Below are 20,355 nucleotides of genomic sequence, written 5' to 3'. Positions count from 1 at the left end.
TACTTACTCAACTTTTTTTCTGGAAGTTCTAGCCACAGCAGATGACAAAAAGAAATAAAAGGTATCTAAATCAGTAAGGGAGAAGTAAAATTCACTATTTACAGACGACATGAGAGCCTATAGAGAAAACCCTAAAAGACCACCAAAACACTATTAGCACTGATAAATGAATTCAGGAAGTTCACATACAAAATCAATATACAGATATCATTTGCCTTCCTATACACAAAAAATGAAGTAACAAAAAGAGAAATTGAGAGAACAATCCCATTTACATTTGTACCAAAAAGAATAAAATACCTAGGAATGAACACAACCAAGGTGAAAAACCCATACTCTGGAAACTATCAAACACTGATAAAAGAAATTGAAGGTGACACAAACAAATGGAAAGATAGTCCATGTTCACTGATTGGGAGAACAAATATTGTTAAAATGCCCATACTATCCAAAGCAATCTACGCATTTAATGCAATCCCTATAAATATACCAGTAACATTTTTCACAAAACTAGAATAACCCTTAAAATTTGTACGGAACCACGAAAGACCCAAATAGCCAAGGTACTCTTGAAAAAGAAAAAAAGTGGATGTTTCACAATCCCAGATTTCAAGATACACTACAAAGCTGTAGTAATTAAAACAGTAAGGTACTGGCACAAAAACAGACATAAAGATCAAAGAATAGAACAGAGAGCCCAGAAATAAACACACAATTATATGGTCAATTAATCTACAAGAAAGGAGGCAAAAATATACAAACAGGAAAAAACAAGTCTCTTCAACAAATGGTGTTGGGAAAACTGAACAGCTACATGCAAAACAATGAAACTGGACATTTTCTTACACCATACACAAAAATAAACTCAAAATGCTTCAAAAACCTAAAATGTGAGACCTGAAACCATCAATATCCTAGAAGAGAACAGAGGCAATAATTTCTTTGACATCAACAGTAGCAACACTTTCCTAGATAAGTCTCCTGAGGCAAGGGAAACAAAAGCAAAAATAAACAAACTACTGGTATTAATCAAAACAAAAAGCTACTGCATGCAAAGGAAATAGTCAACAAAACTAAAAAACAACCTACTGAATGGGAGAAGATATGTGCAAATGACACATCTGATAAAGGATTGGTAGCCAAAATATATAAAGAACTCATACAACAAAACACCCAAAAATAATCCAATTATAAAATGGATAGAAGATATGAACAGACATTTCTCTAAAGAAGACATACAGATGGGCAAAAGACACATGAAAAGATGCTCAGTATCACTTATCATCAGGGAAATGCAAATCAATACCTTAATGATATCATCTTGTACCTGTAAGAACGGCTAAAATCAAAAACACAAGATACAACAAGTTTGGCAAGAATGTGGAGGAAAGGAACCCTCATGTGTTGTTGGTGGCAATGCAAACTGGTGCAGTCACTTTGGAAAACAGTGTGGAGATGCCTCAAAAACTTAAAAATAGAATTATCATATGATCCAGTAATTCCACTACTGGATATTTACCCAAAGAATATAAAAACATCAATTCCGAAAAAATATATACAGGTTTACTGTAGTATTGTTAACAATAGTTAAAATATGAAAACAACCTAAGTGTCCATCAATAGATGAATGAATAAAGATGATATATATATCCTCTTTATATGATATATATAATGGAATATTACTCAGCCAAAAAGAGAGAGAGAATGTGAAATCTTGCCATTTGCAACAACATGAATGGATCTAGAGGATATAATGCTAAATAAAATAAGTCAGTCAGTGCGGTGCCTCAGTGGCTCAGTGGATTAAGTATTCAACTCTTTTTTTTTTTTTTAAGGATTTTATTTATTTATTTGACAGTGAGAGACACAGCAAGGAAACACAAGCAGGGGTAGTGGGAGAAAGAGAAGCAGGCTTCCTGTGGAGCAGGAAGCCCAATGAGGGGCTCAATCCCAGGACCCTGGGATCATGACCTGAGCTGAAGGCAGACACTTATCAACTGAGCCACCCAGGCACCCCACGTGTCTGACTCCTGATCTTGGTTCAGGTCTTAATCTCACGGTCGTGAGTTCAAGCGCCACATTAAAAAAAAAAAGAAAGAAAAAAGAAATAAGTGAATCAGAGAAAGCCAATCCCCATATGTTTCATTCATATGTGAAATTTAAGAAACAAAACAAAGAAAAAATATACAAACCAAAAAACAGACCTTAAATATAGAGAACTCATGGTTACCAAAAGAAAGAGGGGAGAGGTGGGGATGGGTGAAATAGATGAAAGGAATTAAAAGTACACTTATCATAATAAGCACTGAGTAATCCACAGACCTGTTGAATCACCAAATTGTACACCTGAAACTAATATAACAGTGTACACTAATTACATTGGAATTTTTTTAAAAAACCCTCAATAACATAACTTTATGCTTTAAGGAACTAAAAAAAGAACAAACTAAACCTAAAGAAGGAAGAGGAAAGACAATACTAAAGATTAGAGAAGAGAACCAAAACAGAGATAGAAAACAAGAAAAATCAATGAAACCAAAAGCTGGTTCTTTGAAAATATGAACACAATTGACAAACCTTCAATTAGAGTGACAAAGATAAAAGAAAAGATGCAAATAACTGAAATCAGAACTGAAAGCAAGAATGTTACATTTGACCTTACAGTAATAAAAAGAACTGTAAGAAAATACTAAAAACCGACCAACAAAAAAATTAAATAACTTAGATAAAATGGAAAATTTCCTAGAAAGACAAATTACAAAACTAACTCAGTAAAAAAAAATAGAAAGTCCAAACAGACCTATAATAATACTCCAATTGAATAAGTAATCAGAAACACCTCCAAGAGAAAAGTCCAACCCCAGATGTCTTTACTGGTAAATCCCCATCAAGCAGTAAAAGAATTCACAGAAATCTTCTCAAAGTGTTCCAATAAACAGAAGAGGAACAAACAATTCCTAACTCAGTATATGAAGTCAGAATTAACCTGATACCAAAGGCAGATAAAAACAGTGTGCAAGACAACTACAGCCCAATTTCCCTTATGAATACAGACATAAAAATCTTCAACAAAATGGCACCAAACCAAATCCAACCACATATTTGAAAGATTATACACCCTATAAACCATAATCAAGTAGAACTTATACCAAGAATGTGAGGGTGGTTCAACAGAAGAAAACAAAGCAAAGTAATGTAGATCAATAAAACAAAGCAATAAAAACCCATATGAGCATCTCAAGTGATGTAAAAGCATCTGACATATTAAACATGCTTTTGTGACAAAAGCAAACCAAAGCCAAAACAAAGAAAAAAAATCCAGAGAAGAATAGAAGGAAACTTTCTCAAAATGATAGTCATTTATGAAGAACCTACATCATACTCAATAGTTAAAAGACTGAAAAGTTTCCCCCTTAAGATTAGAGACAAAACAATGTTGCTTGTTTTAACTACTGCTGCTCAACAGTGTACTGGAAGTTCCAGTTAGAGCAATTAGGCAGGAAAAAGAAAATAAAATAGAGAGGTGGCGAGTCCAGATGATGGAGGAGTAGGAGACCTAAATTTTGTCTGATCCCAGGAATTCAGCTAGATATTTAGCAAGCCGTTCTGAACACCTACAAGCTCAATAGGAGATTGAAGCAAAGAATAGCAGCAATTCTATGAACAGAAAAGCAACCACTTCCTGGAAATGATGTGTGGAGAAATCAATCTGAGGCAATATATAGGAAGACAGACCACAGGGGAAGGGAGCCTCCATCAGCTGGCTACTGGCACAAAATTGGAACTTTTAGAAGTCTGCTCCGGAAAGGGATGTCACTCTGGTGGCTAAGCAGGGGGAGAAGCCATTGCTGGGACAGTGCTGTCTCAGGACTCCTGGGGTCACAAAAAGACTGGGGTTGCCTGAGTGTAGCAAAGCTCCCAGGCATCAAAGCAGGGAAGGCAGCTGCAAAGAGTGAGCCCAGGAGTGGGCTCTCAGCTTGGGGTTGCCATAAACTGTGATCCATGCCACAGATTCACTGCAGGGGCCCAACAAATGGCAGATCTGAGGAGACTTGCCTTCCTCCCCTGGAAGGAGCAGCATGGAAGTGCACCCCAAGAATCTGCTGGGTTTGGAAACTCCAAACAGGGCCATATGCCAGAGACAGACACGCCTGGTCACAGGATGGGTGAGTGCAGAGTGCAGCGGGAGACCAAGGAGACAGGAATGATTAACTGTTTGTCTTGACCAGGCTGGGTGAGCACGGAGTGCAGCGGGAGACCAAGGAGATAGGAATGATTAACTGACTCTGAGGGCTCTGATGAGCAGGCCCCAAGCTCTCCCCCAAGTGGAACCAGAGATTGGGAGACCGCGATTTTCATTCTCGTCCCTGAAAGCTTTCAGGGAACAAAAGCTCTCAAGAGCAAGCAGGAGTAGATTACTTAGTCTGGACCCTGGCAAGGCCAGTACAATTTCGTCTAAGGCAAAGACATTTGAGAATCACTGGGAGGTCCCTCCCCCAGAAGATCAGCAAGAACATCCAGCCAAGACCAAGTTTACCATCAATGAGAGTTGCAAAACTCCAGCGCTAGGGGAATACAACACACAGAATTCGTGGTTTTTTTCCCCCCATGATTCTTTAGTCTTTCAAAGTTAAATTTTTAAATTTTTCTTTGTTTTTTACTTATTTCCTTTCTTTTGACTTATTATTTCCTTTTTCAAGCAAATTTTTATCTTATCAATTCTTTTAAAAATCTTTAATTTTCATTTTTGTAGTCATATTCTATCCTTTCATTGTATTTAACCTTATTTTTTGTACATATATAAGTTTTTCTTTCATTAAAATTTTGGGCTGCAGTTTCTTCTAAAAGACCAAAACAAACCCAAAATCCAGTGTACCACTCTGTTCTATTCACTTGCCTGATCACATTCTCTCTCTCTTTTTTTAATTTTTCTTTTCTTTTTCAACCAATTTCCTATCAATTCCTTTTTAAAAACCTTTTAAAATTTTCATCTTTACAATAATATTCTATCCTTTCATTGTATTTAACCTTATTTTTCATATATCTATGTTTTTCTTTCTTTAAAATTTTGGGATTCAGTTTCTTCTAACAGACCAAAATACACCTGAAATCCAGTGTATGGCTCTGTTCTATTCACCACCTGACCATATTCTTTTTTTTCCCTTTCTTCCCCCCCTGCCCCGCCCAGTTTTGGGTCTCCTCTGATTTGTTTAATCTGCATTTCTCTGGGGTTGTTATTACCCTTTTAGCATTTTTTTCTCTCATTCATCTATTCTTCTTTCAAAAAAATGACAAAACAGAAAAACTCACCTCAAAAAAATAGAACAAGAGGCAGTACCAACTGCCAGGGACCTAATCTATAAGGTCATTAGTAAGAAGTTGGAACTAGAGTTCAGAATAACAATTATAAAGATACTAGCTGGGCTTGAAAAAAGCACAGAAGACACTACAGAATCCCTTTCTGGAGAAATAAAATCTAACCAAGTCAAAATAAAAAAGACTATTAATGAGATGTAATAAAAAATGAAGGCTCTAACGTCTAGGATAAATGAAGCAGAAGAAAGAATTATGCTCCAAATGATGGAGCATAAAGAAGCTGAGTAAAAGAAAGATAAACACTACTAGATCACAAGGGGAGAATTTGAGAGATAAGGGACACCATGAAGCAAAACAATATTAGAATAATCGGAATCCCAGAAGAAGAAAGAGAGGGGCAGAAGGCATACTGGAGCAAATTACAGCAGAAAACTTGCCTAATTTGGGGAAGGAAACAGGTGTCACAATCCAGGGAGCTCAGAGAACCCTCCTCAAAAATGAATAAAAATAGGTCAACACCCCAACACCTAATAATAAAACTTACAAATCTCAGAGATAAAGAGAAAATCCCGAAAGCAGCTTGGGACGAGAGGACTATAACCTACAACAGCAAAAACATTAGATTGGCAGCAGACCAATCCACAGAGACCTAGCAGGCCAGAAAGGACTGGCAGGATATATTCAGGAACCAAATGAGAAAAATATGCAACCAAGAATAATTTATCCAGCTATGTTCTCATTGAAAATAGAAGGAAAGATAAAAAGCTTCCAGGACAAACACAAACTAAAAGAATTTGTTATCACCAAACCAACCCTACAAAAAATACTGAAAGGGGTCCTCTAAACAAAGAGAGAGAGCCCAGAAATAAATAGGCCAGAATGGAACAGAGTCAATATACAGTAATAGTCACCTTACAGGAAATTTAATGCCACTAAATTCATATCTTTCAATAGTTACCCTAAATGTAAATGGGCTAAATGCTCCAATCAAAAGACACAGTGTATCATATTGGATAAAAAAGCAAGACTCATTGATATGCTGTCTGAAAGAGACTCATTTTAGACCCAAAGACACCTCCAGATTTAAAGTGTGGGGATAGAAAACCATTTATCATGCTAATGGACATCAAAAGAAAGCTGGGGTGGCAATCATTATATCAGACAAATTAGATTTTAAACCAAACACTATTTAAGAGATGAGAAAAGACACTACATCACACTTACAGGGTCTATCCAATAAGATCTAACGACTGTAAATATTTATGCCCCTAACATGGGAGCAGCCAATTATATAAGCCAATTAGTAACAAAATCAAAGAAACACCTCAACAATACAATAATAGTAGGGAACTTTAACACCCCCCTTACTGAAATGGACAGATCATCTAAGCAAAAGACCAACAAGGAAATAAGGGCTTTAAATGACACACTGGACTAGATGGACTTCACAGATATATTCAGAACATTCCACCCCAAAGCTAAAGAACACACATTCTTCTCAAGTGCGCATGGAACATTCGCCAGAATAGATCACATTCTGGATCACAAATCAGGTCTCAAATGGTACCAAAAGACTGGGATCATTCCCTGCATATTTTCAGAGCTTTAAAACTTGAACTCAATCACAAGAGGAAAGTTGGAAAGAATTCAAATACATGGAGACTAAAGAGAATCCTACTAAAGAATGAATGGGTCATCCAGTAAATTAAAAATTTTTAAAAATTCATGGAAACAGGGGCGCCTGGGTGGCTCAGTGGGTTAAAGCCTCTGCCTTCAGCTCAGGTCGTGATCCCAGGGTCCTGGGATCGAGCCCTGCATCGGGCTCTCTGCTTAGCGAGAAGCCTGCTTTCCCCTCTCTCTCTGCCTGCCTCTCTGCCTACTTGTGATCTGTCTGTCAAATAAATAAAATCTTAAAAAAAAATTCATGGAAACAAATGAAAATGAAAACACAACCAGTCAAATTTTTAGGGATGCTGCAAAGGCAGTCTAAGAGGGAGGTATATAGCACTACAAGCCCTTCTCAAGAAACAAGAAAGGTCTCAAATATGCAAGATAACCCTATACCTAAAGGAGCTGGAGAAAGAACAGCAAATAAAGCCTAAACCCATCAGAAGAAGAGAAATAAAAAAACAAAAATCAATAAAATAGAAACCAAAAGAACAGTAGAACAGATCAACAAAACTAGGAGAAAGGACCCAAATAAAATCAGGAATGAAAGAGGAGAGATTACAACCAATACCAAAGAAATAAAGACGATTTAAGAACATATTATGAGCAACTACAGGCAAAAAAAACAAAAACAAAACAAAAAAATTTAGACATTCTGGAAGAAATGGATGCATTCCTAGAGACGTATAAACTATAAAACTGAACCAGGAAGAAATAGAAAACCTGAAGAGACCCACAACCAGCAAGGACATCGAAGCAGTTACCAAAAATCTCCCAACAAACAAGAGCTCAGGGCCAGATGGCTTCCTTTAAAGAAGAATCAACACCTATTCTTTTGAGACTGTTCCAAAAAATAGAAACAGAAAGAAAACTTCCAAACTCATTTTATAAGGCCAGCATTACCTTGATCCCAAAACCAGAAAAAGACCCCATCAAAAAGGAGAATTACAGACCAATATCCTTGATGAACACAGATGTGAAAATTCTCACCAAAACACTAGCCAATAGGATCCAACAGTACAGTAAAATGATTAGTCACCACAACCAAGTGAGATTTATTCCTGGGCTGCAAGGTTGGTTCAACATTCACAAATCAATCGATGTGATACACTACACTAATAAAAGAAAGGATAAGAACCATATGATACTCTCAATAGATGCTGAAAAAGCATTTGACAAAGTACATTGTTTCTTGATTAAAACTCTTCACAGTGTAGGGATAGAGGGGACATACCTCAATATCATGAAAGCCATCTATGTAAAACCCATAGCGAATATCATTCTCAATGCGGAAAAACTGAGAGCTTTCCCCCTAAGGTCAGAAACATGGCAGGGTTGTCCACTATCACCACTGCTATTCAACATAGTACTAGAAGTCTTAGCCTCAGCAAACAGACAACAAAAAAGAAATAAAAGACATCCAAATCAGCAAAGAAGAAGTCAAAATCTCATTCTTTGCAAGATGATATGATACTTTATGTGGAAAAACCCAAAAGACTTCACCCAAAACTGCTAGAATTCATACGGGAATTCAGTAAATTGGCAGGATATAAAATCAATGCATAGAAATCAGTTGCATGGGGTAACAGGATGATGGGAATTAAAGAGGGCATGTGATACAATGAGCACTGGGTGTTACATTTAACTAATGAACCACTGAACATTATATCAAAAAGTAATGATGTATTATACCTTGGATATTTAAATAACAAACAAACAAAAACCCAAAAAACATGCAAATATAGTCCCTTCCTCCATGGGACCTATAGATAAAGCAAATAAATAAATATATCAAAAAGAAAAAAGAAAAAGAGAAGAAGCTAAGTGAAAGAAAGCAGACATAAAGTCACATACTGTATGATTCCATTTATAAGATACACCCAGAATAGTTAAATCCATAGAGATAAAAGGTATACTGGTGACTTTAAGGAGCAGGTTGCATGGGAAATAGGGAGCAACTGCTCAAGGATACAAAGGATGCTCAAAGGTTATTCCTTTCGGGATAACAAAACTTTTTAAAAATTAAATAGAGGTATTGGCAGTTGCATTACATCGTGAAGGTACTATATGCCAATCAACTGTCCGCTTTAAAACTGTTTATATTAATTTCACCTTAATAAAAAAAAATGAAAATTTTTAAAAAGATTTTTACTTATTTATTTATTTGAGAGATGGAGAGCACAGGTAGGCAGAGCTGCAGGTAGAGGGGGAGGAAGAAACAGACTCTCCACTGAGGAGAGAGCCCCATGTGGACCTCCATCCCAGGGCCTGGTATCATGACCTAAGCCAAAGGTAGCCACTTTAAATGACTGAGCCACCCAGGTGTCCCAGTACAAAAATTTTTTGATTAATTATTTATATATGCTATAAAAGTGTAGTTCAAGAGTATCTTAAGGAAAAAAATTTAATCCCATATCCTATCTCAGACCTTCCACCAACCCAATGTAAAATTAAATTATTTCTTCAGACTTCAGGGGAAAAACTTTGAATCATAAATCACAAAGACATGAAGAAAAAAAAAACAAAAGAACTCCCTCTAATAGTCATTTTTGTTTACATTTCAATTCTCTGCACGTACAATATAACAGTAAGAAATGAGATATATTAGGAATGAAAGTAGAATTTAATTATACTTAAAAGCCAAAATTTTTAAATGTCAAATTTAAAGATTTAGTCTTTATTGGTCAAATTTAAGCTTTAGTCTAAAAAAATAAAGAGCATAAACATACACAATAAAAAGAAATTTCATAATAACAGGGCTATAATTATTTCTTACCTCACTATCTAGGAAATCAGAAAGGAGTTTCAGAACATTCTTGGCTGTAGCAGTCTCTTCTTCAGCATCTTTGATATCTTGGTCTCCATCAGTGTTTATTTCTGCATTTTCACTTTGAAGGGCTTTGTGTTTAGTTTTAAATGTCTCAATCCCAAACGTCATCAGTTGGTCGAAGATTGCCTTTAAAGCACTTATTTTTATTGTCACATCATCAATTTGCAAAACCTAAATTGAAACAGCCCCAGCCAAAAAAATAGATTCAGTAAACTTTTCATTGTCTATAATGCACAAAATTAACATGTACCTTATTTTCTGTCTATGAAACTACCACATGAAACATATTTCAAAAATTAAAAATTTCTTTTAAGGGGCACCTGGGTGGCTCAGTGGGTTAAGCCTCTGCCTTCAGCTCAGGTCATGATCTCAAGATCCTGGGATCGAGCCCCACATTGGGCTTCTGCTCAGCGGGGAGCCTGCTTCCCTCTCTCTCTCTCTCTGCCTGCCTCTCTGCCTACTTGTGATCTCTCTCTCTCCCTGTCAAATAAATAAATAAAAAATCTTTAAAAAATTGTTTAAAAAAAATTTCTTTTAAGTTATTAATTTTTTTAAAAGATTTTTATTTATTTATTTGACAGACAGAGGTCACATGTAGTCAGAGAGGCAGGCAGAGAGGAGGAAGCAGACTCCCCGCCGAGCAGAGAGCCCAATGGGGGGGCTCGATCCCAGTACCCTGGGATCATGACCTGAGCTGAAGGCAGAGGCTTTAACCCACTGAGCCACCCAGGAGCACCTTAAGTTATTACTTTTATTTATACCATAACATTTAGACTTCTACTTCTTTTAGAAAAAGCTTACCTTAAGTACGAGAAAACTCCTAGAATTAGAATCAGGCTGATTTATCTGTTCCTTTTATTTGAAAAAAAAAAAGAATATATTGGATATAATTTTTTTTAAGATGCAGAAAATTACAATGAAATTGTTTCAGCCATCTATTAAGTCAAAAACATTACATTCTAACCAATAAAAATAACTCATTAGATTATCAGTACTCTCCCAGGTTATCAAGCTTCACTAAAGATAAAATTTTATTAGTTCAATAAATTCGGATTTCGTTAAAAGTAAATTCAGTTCTCGATGAACTGGACTCCTTTATAAAAGGAGGTAAACCATAAAATCCAGCAGGTTCTAGGAGTTTGTCCTAGGTTAAGAACACTGAATTCCTATATACCAAATGTCAAAGCCATGAAAAAAAAAAGAGCTGTATATTTCTATTATGAAGAGCTTTATTATATTCTTTATTGCACTTAAATTTTGGACATTGATATATTACTTGGTTATATGGCCTAGTCTTTAGAATGAATAAAAATCACCTGTAAGTTGGTCAAGTGTGAATTGAGAAAAATAGTTCAAGTCTCTGAAATTTCAAAATATATCTATTACAGTAAGACCTGCAAATTTGCCAAAGCAAAATGCAATGTCAGGACTGTTCTCTAAGATTTCTAAACATGCTACCCTTTCAGGAGCAGGTTTTCCTTGTCATTCTTAGTCCCTTACTGGTTAGCAATAGCTCTCAATACTGTATTTATCTAAGCAAGACTTTAAAATAAAATAATTTGGGGCCCCTGGGTGGCTCAGTGGGTGAAAGCCTCTGCCTTTGGCTCAGGTCACAATCCCAGAGTCCTGGGATCGAGCCCTGCATCGGGCTCTCTGCTCAGCAGGGAGCCTGCTTCTTTCTCTCTCTCTCTGCCTGCTTCTCTGCCTACTTGCGATCTCTGTCAAATAAATAAATAAAATCTTAAAAAAAAAAAAATAATTTCTGGGGCACCTGGCTAGTTCAAGTCAGTAGAGCATGTGACTCTGGATCCTGAGGTTGTTTAGTTTGAGCCCCATGTTGGGCTTGGAGCCAAGGGAAGGAAAGAAGGATTTCTCTCTACTGCCTTTCTAGCAAGTATGTATACGTGTTTTAAATCAAATTTTATTACTAAAACTTGATTTAAAAAAGAACGAATTTCTTACTCCTCCAAAAGAGAGCTATCTTCCCTTAATCTAAAATCTTCTAATGATAGTCCTAAAAATAACTTCATAAACAAATGAATTTACTCAGTAGTTCATTTCTTTTGATCGTGAACCCTTTTAAGGATGTGAGAAGAGAGGAAAACCCCAATGTAAGATGACATACAGAAAACAAAGATAACATTTTACATATAACTTATTTTACTGCATTTGAACCTGATATTCACAAACAACATTTTTAATTTATAAAAAATAAATATCTAAGAGTGCCTGGGTGGCTCAGTCAGTGTCTGACTCTTTATCTCATCAGGGTCATGAGTTTGAGCCCCACACTGGGCTCACATTGGGCATGGAGCATACTTTAAAAAAAACAAAAACCCAAAAAACTATATCTAGCTATATTTTCAGGCATATATTAATAGCTCATCCTTAAAAAAAAGTTTAGAGATCTCAGTTGTTTATTGTACCAAAAGGGGGGGGGGCAAACTTCAATTCTTCAAAACTTTAATTTATTGCTTTTTATTGACTGGTTCGATTTGGAGGAGGGTAAAATTGTGGAATGGTCTGGGTAAGAAAAATCATTTCTCTTTCACACCTGCTTGATTTTGACAATTCCTTTCCATAAAAGAAAAGTATAAATATGAAAACAAATAGTATCAAGGCTCCTATAAGCTCTGTTAAGTGGAGTATGAGTTAGTATTAAATACTTCAGAATACTCCAGGACACACTTAAGCATTACAATCATACTGTACTTCTTCTGGCTTAAATGACCACAGCACTTATTATTAATGTTATGACCAGTAAAAATTAAAAGGGTCAAAATTCACATTTCATCTTTAAAGGTTAAGTGAACTTAATTGTTATTGGGAAAAGTTCTATGGTATTTACTTTACTGCAATACTAGAAATTTTATATAACTGTCTACCTTTAATCTCCTCTATTAGAGTTCAAACTTGACTACAACTCACAGTTCTTCAGCACCATTCTTAGTGGTATATAGAACATCTTAATGAATGCTTTATCCCATTTTTAGAGCCCCCCCCAAAAATACTAATTAAGCTAGACATAAATGAATTCTTTACTATCAAATGTTCTAAAAAGAATTTTCTCCCACTTAAAGTAATAACCAGAGATCAATCTAGCATATCAAGACTCCCTGCTGAGCAGAGAGCCTGATGCGGGGCTCAATCCCAGGACCCTAGGATCATGACCTGAGCCGAAGGCAGAGGCCTTACCCACTGAGCCACCCAGGCGCCCCAGAACTTCACATCATTTTGAAGATACTACCGACATTTCACGTTTCCAAAAGGATCTAACAATAACAGAAATCTTTCTGTGACAACATCAGCATAGCATTATAACTATAAACAAAGCATCAACAGGAATTTCATCACTGTATAATAAACAAACTGATGAGATGCCAAATGATACAAAAAAGGAAGTTAGAACAAAACCCTGAAATTCCTAATGACTATCTTTTGACGCAAGTATGCTTTTAATTTTCTTCCTCTGATAAGCCATTATCAGTTTGACCATTTCTAGAACATATAATTTCCCCAAGTTCTAACTGTATGCTTTCTTTCTCTTGGTAATGTGATTGCAATATTAAAGGATGCTCCAAGGGGCACCTGGGCCTTCTTTGCCCGCCATCCCTCTCTCTGCCTGCCCCTCTGCCTACTTGTGATCTGTCTGTCAAATAAATAAATAACATCTTTAAAATAAATAAATAAATACATAAATAAATAAATAAATAAATGGATGGATGGATGGATGGATGGATGGATAGATGTTCCAAGATAAGGGTTTCATGCTGAGGGAATAATCTATTATTGGTTGAGTTCAGGCTTTTTTTTTTTTTTTTTTTTTAAGATTTATTTATTTATTTATTTGGGGTGGGCAATGGGAGAGAGAATCTCTAGCAGATTCCTGCTGAGACCAACACTGCCAGATCTCAGGACCCTAAGAGATCATGACCTGAGCTAAGAGTGAGATGCTTAACCAACTGAGCCACCCAGACACCCAAGATTTCAGTCTTTTAAAATAATCTTTTCATGAAAATGATGATCTGTGTTGTCACGTTATTTTCAAATTGAGCAAAGTACTCTCATATACCTGCTGGCAACCAATTTGCACCAAAATTCCTTGCAGCTTTTTTATACCGTTACATTGGCAACACCAGATGCTACATGAGTCACATTGTCTTTTCATATAGGGAAATGGAATGAGGTATATTTCTGAAGTTAAGCCAGGCCTAAATGTTAAAGACAGATGTCCAAAGGAGTTAAAAAGTCAAATATATCCCACTGATACACTAGATTTCATTCTTCTTGTCTATTCAACAGCACTCTAGCAAGTGCCTTCTATTTCTATATTATCAATTTTTTTTCCTTTCAACAGGGCCATTGTCCTTAGCATTCATTACAAACATGGTATAATCTTCTCCATCTTAAAAAAAAATTAAAACCAAAAAGCTCTTCATTTTATTCCAAACCCTTCTCTTGCTACCTCCCATTTCTGTTTCTCCTAACAAAAATGAAATCTTGAAATAGTATAGTCTACACTGGCTATCTCCACCACTTCTCTCATAATTCTCTCTTCAGCCCACTCCAATAAAGCTTTGCCCTCCACATAAGCTATTTTCATGAACATCACCAAACATTTCTTTATTTGCCCCAAACAGTCAATTATAAATAAATCCTTATCAACCTATCACCAGCATTGGATAGTCAGGGGATACTAGCCCCTATAAAGTATCATTTTTTTTTTTTTAAGATTTTATTTATTTATTTGACAGAGAGAGATCACAAGCAGGCAGAGAGGCAGGTAGAGAGAGAGGAGGAAGCAGGCTCCCTGCTGAGCAGAGAGCCCGATGCGGGGCTCGATCCCAAGACCCTGAGATCATGACCTGAGCCGAAGGCAGCGGCTTAACCCACTGAGCCACCCAGGCGCCCCTAAAGTATCATTTTCACTTACCTTCTAGGAAGTGCTCTTACTGTCCTCTTACTGTCTATTTCACCTTAGTCTGTACTGGTTCTTCTTGATCTCTCCTTTAAATGTGCCCTAAGCCCTCGGGAACTACAAAGTCAAGATCTCCAATCAATCTACATTCATTGCTCACGTAAAATCCAGTCTCTAAGCACTGGATACTATTACAAAGACTTAGATTCATCTCTCCAGCTTGCACTTCCTTCCTATCTCCAAATTCACATACAAATGCCTATTTGATATATCCACTTGGAACTCAAACTTCAAACTTACCATGCCCAAAATTGAACTCCTTATCTCATCCACCTGCCCTACAACCCGTTCCCTCTGTTTTCCCCATCATTGGAAAGGGCAAGTCTATCTTTCCAATTCTTTTGTCTAAAATTCTCAGCTATCTTTAACCTCGTTCTCTCGCACGTCCCATCAGATTCCTCACCAAATTCTAAAGATGTTGTCTTCCAAACTTAGATTACCACCCCTTTTGCAACACCAGTAACCACTTGAATACTGGTGCAAGCCATTATGATCTCTTTCCTGGATTATTGCATACCTTCCTTATGAGTATCTCTGCTTCCATACTTGTACCCCTACAGTTAATATTAGGGACCTGCAAACTATGGCTAAGGGGCTTAAATCCAGTTTGCTGCCTGTTTTTACAGAGCCTTAAAGTTAAGAAGAGTTACATCTTTAAATGGTTAAAAAAATAACTTCATTACATGTGAAATTATATGAAATTCCAATTTCAGTGTCCATAAATAAATTTTTACTAAACTACAGCCACACTAATTCATATACATATTGTTATGGCTGTTTTCACACTTGCACTGCAGAATAGTACTGGAGACATACCATACTGTCTGCAAAGTCCAAAATATTTACTCTGTAGCTCTTTATAGAAGTTTGCTAACCCCTGGTCTATATCTACACTATACCCCAGTCAGATCCTAATAATCCTCTACTCAAAATCCTCCAGTTCTTTCCCATTTCATTCACTGTGAAATCTATTAATTCCATAGAAGATCCTGTTGCCTGCTAATCCTTTCTCCTACTATTCTCTTTGCTGTTGGCCCTAGCGACAGTTACCCTGTTCCTTGAGCATGTGAAACAAAGTCCTACTTCAGGGCCCCTTCCCTTGTTCTTCCCTCTCCTCAGAAACATCTTACTCAGATATCTAACATAATTCATTCACCCACTTTCCTCTAGTAGTGACCCAAATTTCAACTTATTAGTGAGGCCTTTCCTATGAAACAGATCCCTCTATTTCTACTCCTTACCCTTCTTCTTTGTTTTGTTTTTTTTTGTACTAAGTCTTCTTTGCTTTTCTCAATCTGACACACCATATATTATTTTTCATTATGTGTTTACCCTTCTAAAATGTAAACTCCATTAGGACACCAACTTTTATCTTGTTTTTTTTTTTTTTTCATTACCTATCTCATTATTTTCTTTTTTTAAAAAAGATTTTATTTATTTGAGAGACAGTACACACATGAGACAGAGTGTACGAGAGAGAGAACAGAAGCAGGGGCAGAGGGAGAAGCAGACTCCACACTGAGCAGGGAGCCCGACATAGGGCTTGATCATGGGATCACGACCTGAACTGAAAGCAGATGCTTAATTGATTGAGCCACCCAGGCACCCCCATATTATTATTTTCTAAGCCTAGAATAATGCTGGGCATAGAATAAGCTATATGTTTAATTTAAAAAATACTTTAAAGGGTGCCTGGGTGGCTCAGTGGGTTAAGCTGCTGCCTTCAGCTCAGGTCATGATCTCAGGGTCCTGGGATCGAGTCCTGCATTGGGCTCTCTGCTCAGCGGGGAGCCTGTTTCCCTCTCTCTGCCTACCTCTCTGCCTACTTGTGATCTCTCTCTCTGTCAAATAAATAAATAAAATCTTAAAAAAAAATATCTTAAATAACTGACATTTCATTTTTCTACTTTAATAAGAAAGAAATAAAAAGGTAGAAATCATCCTGTCCCTAAAAGTCATCCATAATAGTCATCATCATTAATAAGCCCTGGAATAAATTAAATTTAGAGCACTCACAGGATCTCCACAGATTCTGAGTACTTATTTCAGGAAATACAACCCAGATTTTGTCATAGGATAAATCCTACCTGCAACAGTAATACGAAGTGTTTACTTGCAAAATCCTGATTCTGTAGTCCACAGCATCCCAAGCATAACACAGCTAGATTTCTTATTACAGGATGAACACTTATTATTCCAGGAAGAATCTAAATTAAATAAATTTAATTAAAAATAATTTTGACAAGGACAAGAAATTTGTAACAGTATATTAAAAACATGGTCAAATAGATAATTTCTGTATGATGTTATAGATCTACTTCTTATCCATATTGTCTAACTCAATTTTCAATTTAAAAAAAAAAAAGGTAAATATTAAATTGCTGAAACAGAAGAATGTAGCCAGAATGAAATATAGTCTGATCATGAGACACCTCCCCCTCCACCTGCTAAAAGTGACTCAATGGCTTCCCAATGTTGACAGGGCAAAGATAAAACTCCCTTACATGACATATATCTCATTGCATAGTCTTTCTTAGTACCATCTTATATCATGCTACCCCTTGCTCTTTGTTTATACTGATTTTGATGTCTTTTATTCAGTGCTATTCAGAAGAAATATAATGTAAGTCATAGGTTATTTTAAATTTTATACTATCCACATTAAAAAGAAACATATGAAGCTAATTTTAATACATTATACCCAATATAATGAAAATATTAACATTATAACATGTAATCAATATAAAAAAAATTGAGATAATCTACATTGTGTTGTTTGTACCAAGTCTTCAAAACCCAATGTATTTTGACTCTTGAAGCACATCTCAGTTTGGATGGTTAATAGCCACAAGGTTGTTTTTTAAAGATTTTATTTATTTATTTGAGTAAGAGAGAGCACAGAGGGAGAGTGAGAATCAGACTCCCAGCTGAGCAGGGAGCCTAACATGGGACTCAATCCCAGGACCCTGATATCATGATCTGAGCCAAAGGAAGACACTTAACCAACTGAGCCACCCAGGCGCCATCGACACAGGTTTTTAATAGCCACACATGGCTAGTTGTAGCTCTACTGAAAAGAGCAAATTTAGAATATTCTTCTTTCCCTTTTTCACATAGTTGATGTCCCTTCAAACATCAGATCAAAGTCATCTTCCCTGAATAGAGCAAATTCCACTATTACAAGTTCACATATGGCCATATAGCTCTTCTTCCTAGCAATTATCAATGGCATAACCTTCCACTTGTTTATTTGATTGATGTCCCTTCTCATTTGACCAGAAGATCTACAAGGGCAGTCTACATGTTTTATATCCCATGTGCACTATCACTGACAATTAGTATACAGTAGATGTTCAATAAATATTTGTTCAATTAGTAACTTACGATTTTTATTTAGAAACGGTAACTTCATTAAAATACTTTAACTCCTCTATCTAAATACTCTACTCATTTACATCCCTCTAGTTTCTTTCAATCTTTAGACATAATTGTCTTTGTATACTTAAAACCATTATGACCATTCAATTTTATGTTTCTTCACTCAAAATTGAGTATCTTTTCCAACATGTATAGTCTTCATATATACTACTTCAATTATGTAATTATATGATAGTTTAACATTCTCTTACAATAGGACCAGACATAAAGTATGCAAACAGAACTTTAAAAGTACTACTTTTACTGAAGACATTTGGTTCACTAAGAATAAAGCTATATTCTAATGGTTTAGTAAAATCTTTTAATCAGAAGCTCTACATTGTTATAAACAATAATTGGTCTTCTTTACTGACTTTAGAAACTCATGACAATCCAAGGAACCTGATTTTAGATTATATTAATTGGCTGTTTTTCAATAATCCCAAGTAAAAACAATTGGGGGAGAATCCTGGAAGAGTCCGGACACATTCAAAATTTGCTTTGGATAAGTAGCACTTGTAAAAACAATACCCTAGAGTTGCACTAAGTGATACTGTAGCCATTGAGCACATGTGGCTATTGAACACTGGAAATATGACTACACCAGACTGAGATGTGCTATTAAGACTTAGTAAAGGGGAGCATGGGTGACTCAGTTGGTCAAGTGTCTGACTCTTGATTTCAGCTCAAGCTCTGATCTCAGGGTCGGAAATTCAAGCAAGCCCCACATGGGGCTCCATGCTGGGCAGAGCCTACTTAAAAAGGGAAAAAAAAAAAAAAAAAAAAAAAAGACAGCACCAAGATCTGAATGTAAAATATCTCAATAGTTTATTATTGAGTAAATGAAGGCATTAAAACATTTTGGGTATATTGGGTTAAATATATTAAAATTAATTTCACCTGTTTCTTTTTAATTTTTAAATTTGACTACAGAAAATGAAAAGTTACATGTGTTTGAATTATATCGCTTTCAGACAATGTTGTTTTACTACAGTCTTGCAGTATTTATGTCCCTATGGTCACTAATATGGGAATTACCTTTGAAAAGCTACTTAAGTATAAAGTCCTTTAAATATATAGGAAAAAAATTCCTTTCACAGGACTCACAATGTTAACAGTCTCATAGTCTTTCTAGACAGCAAGATTCCAGTACTTAAATATTCCTAATGTTTTTCACTATTTCCTCTTACTATCAAAAAATGAAGATATTCTACATCTTTTTCTAGCATAATTTTTTCATACTTCTTAAAGGAATAAATATCACTTATATACCAGGACTTTTATATACATTATCTTAATTTAATATTCACAATATGAAGTACCCACTATATAATTTTTCTTTTTACCACTGATATTTATCAGATGTTTAAGATGGTCATCTTTTTCTTCTTTGGAACTTCAAGGAACGTATTACTTATCAAACGAAGAAGGAGTGGACTAAAACATAAAGCCTCAAAGGCCACAAACATACCAAAGATTCAATGATGCCATTCATGGTTGCACCTATTCCTGTTGAAGTGGACATCTGTTTCAACAGTTCATAGCACAAAATAAGACACTTCTGTAGTGTTTCAACATCATTCTAAAATGAAACACAAAATACTCTGCATTAGTAAGAATATCTTCTGCCCATCCCTTAAATGTTAGCTTTTCCAGGGTAAACATACTGTCTTTACACACACTCCCTAGGGAATCTTATCCAGACCTCCAACTCCATTTACCACCCATGAGTTGACCCAGCTATTTTCTAAGTTTCAGATTCATATATACAATTACTACAAGACATTTCCTCATATATGTTCCACAGACTTCCCAAACTCAAATGTCCAAAAGAGACCAAATCATCATTATCCCAATCCCTCCTCTTGTGCTATTTCCATAAATAACACTGTCATCTATCCAAATGTCCAAACCAAAAGACCTATGATACATTTTTAACTCACTCTTCTCCCTGTTACTAATTTCTAAATACTTCTCAAATCCATTACTTCTATCCACATCCACCATCATTATCTTGTTCTGGCTGAAGTCATATCAAGCCTACATTATAACATAGTAGTCTTCAACAACTATACCTGTGTAAGCTCTTATCACATTTTCTGACGAAGATATAAATCTCATTCTACCACTTAAAACATTTAGTGGT

At 35.9% G+C, this 20,355-nt stretch overlaps 1 protein-coding gene across 1 annotated transcript in view; it reads right to left on the bottom strand.

Moving 5' to 3' along the window:
* Positions 1–20,355, bottom strand: part of NCAPG (non-SMC condensin I complex subunit G) — a 53,262-nt gene that overhangs the window by 14,991 nt on the left and 17,916 nt on the right. The window contains exons 12-14 of the mRNA XM_047718985.1: positions 19,681–19,791; positions 16,880–16,999; positions 9,761–9,985 (exon numbers count right to left, since the gene is read on the bottom strand). Coding sequence (XP_047574941.1) covers positions 9,761–9,985; positions 16,880–16,999; positions 19,681–19,791 — 456 coding nt within the window. The remainder of the gene's footprint in view (positions 1–9,760; positions 9,986–16,879; positions 17,000–19,680; positions 19,792–20,355) is intronic.

This window comes from Lutra lutra, chromosome 2 (assembly GCF_902655055.1).
Source record: "Lutra lutra chromosome 2, mLutLut1.2, whole genome shotgun sequence".
Classification (NCBI taxonomy): Eukaryota; Metazoa; Chordata; class Mammalia; order Carnivora; family Mustelidae; genus Lutra; species Lutra lutra.
Note: the sequence above shows the minus strand (reverse complement) of the source record. Positions and strands in the feature narration are given on the sequence as shown.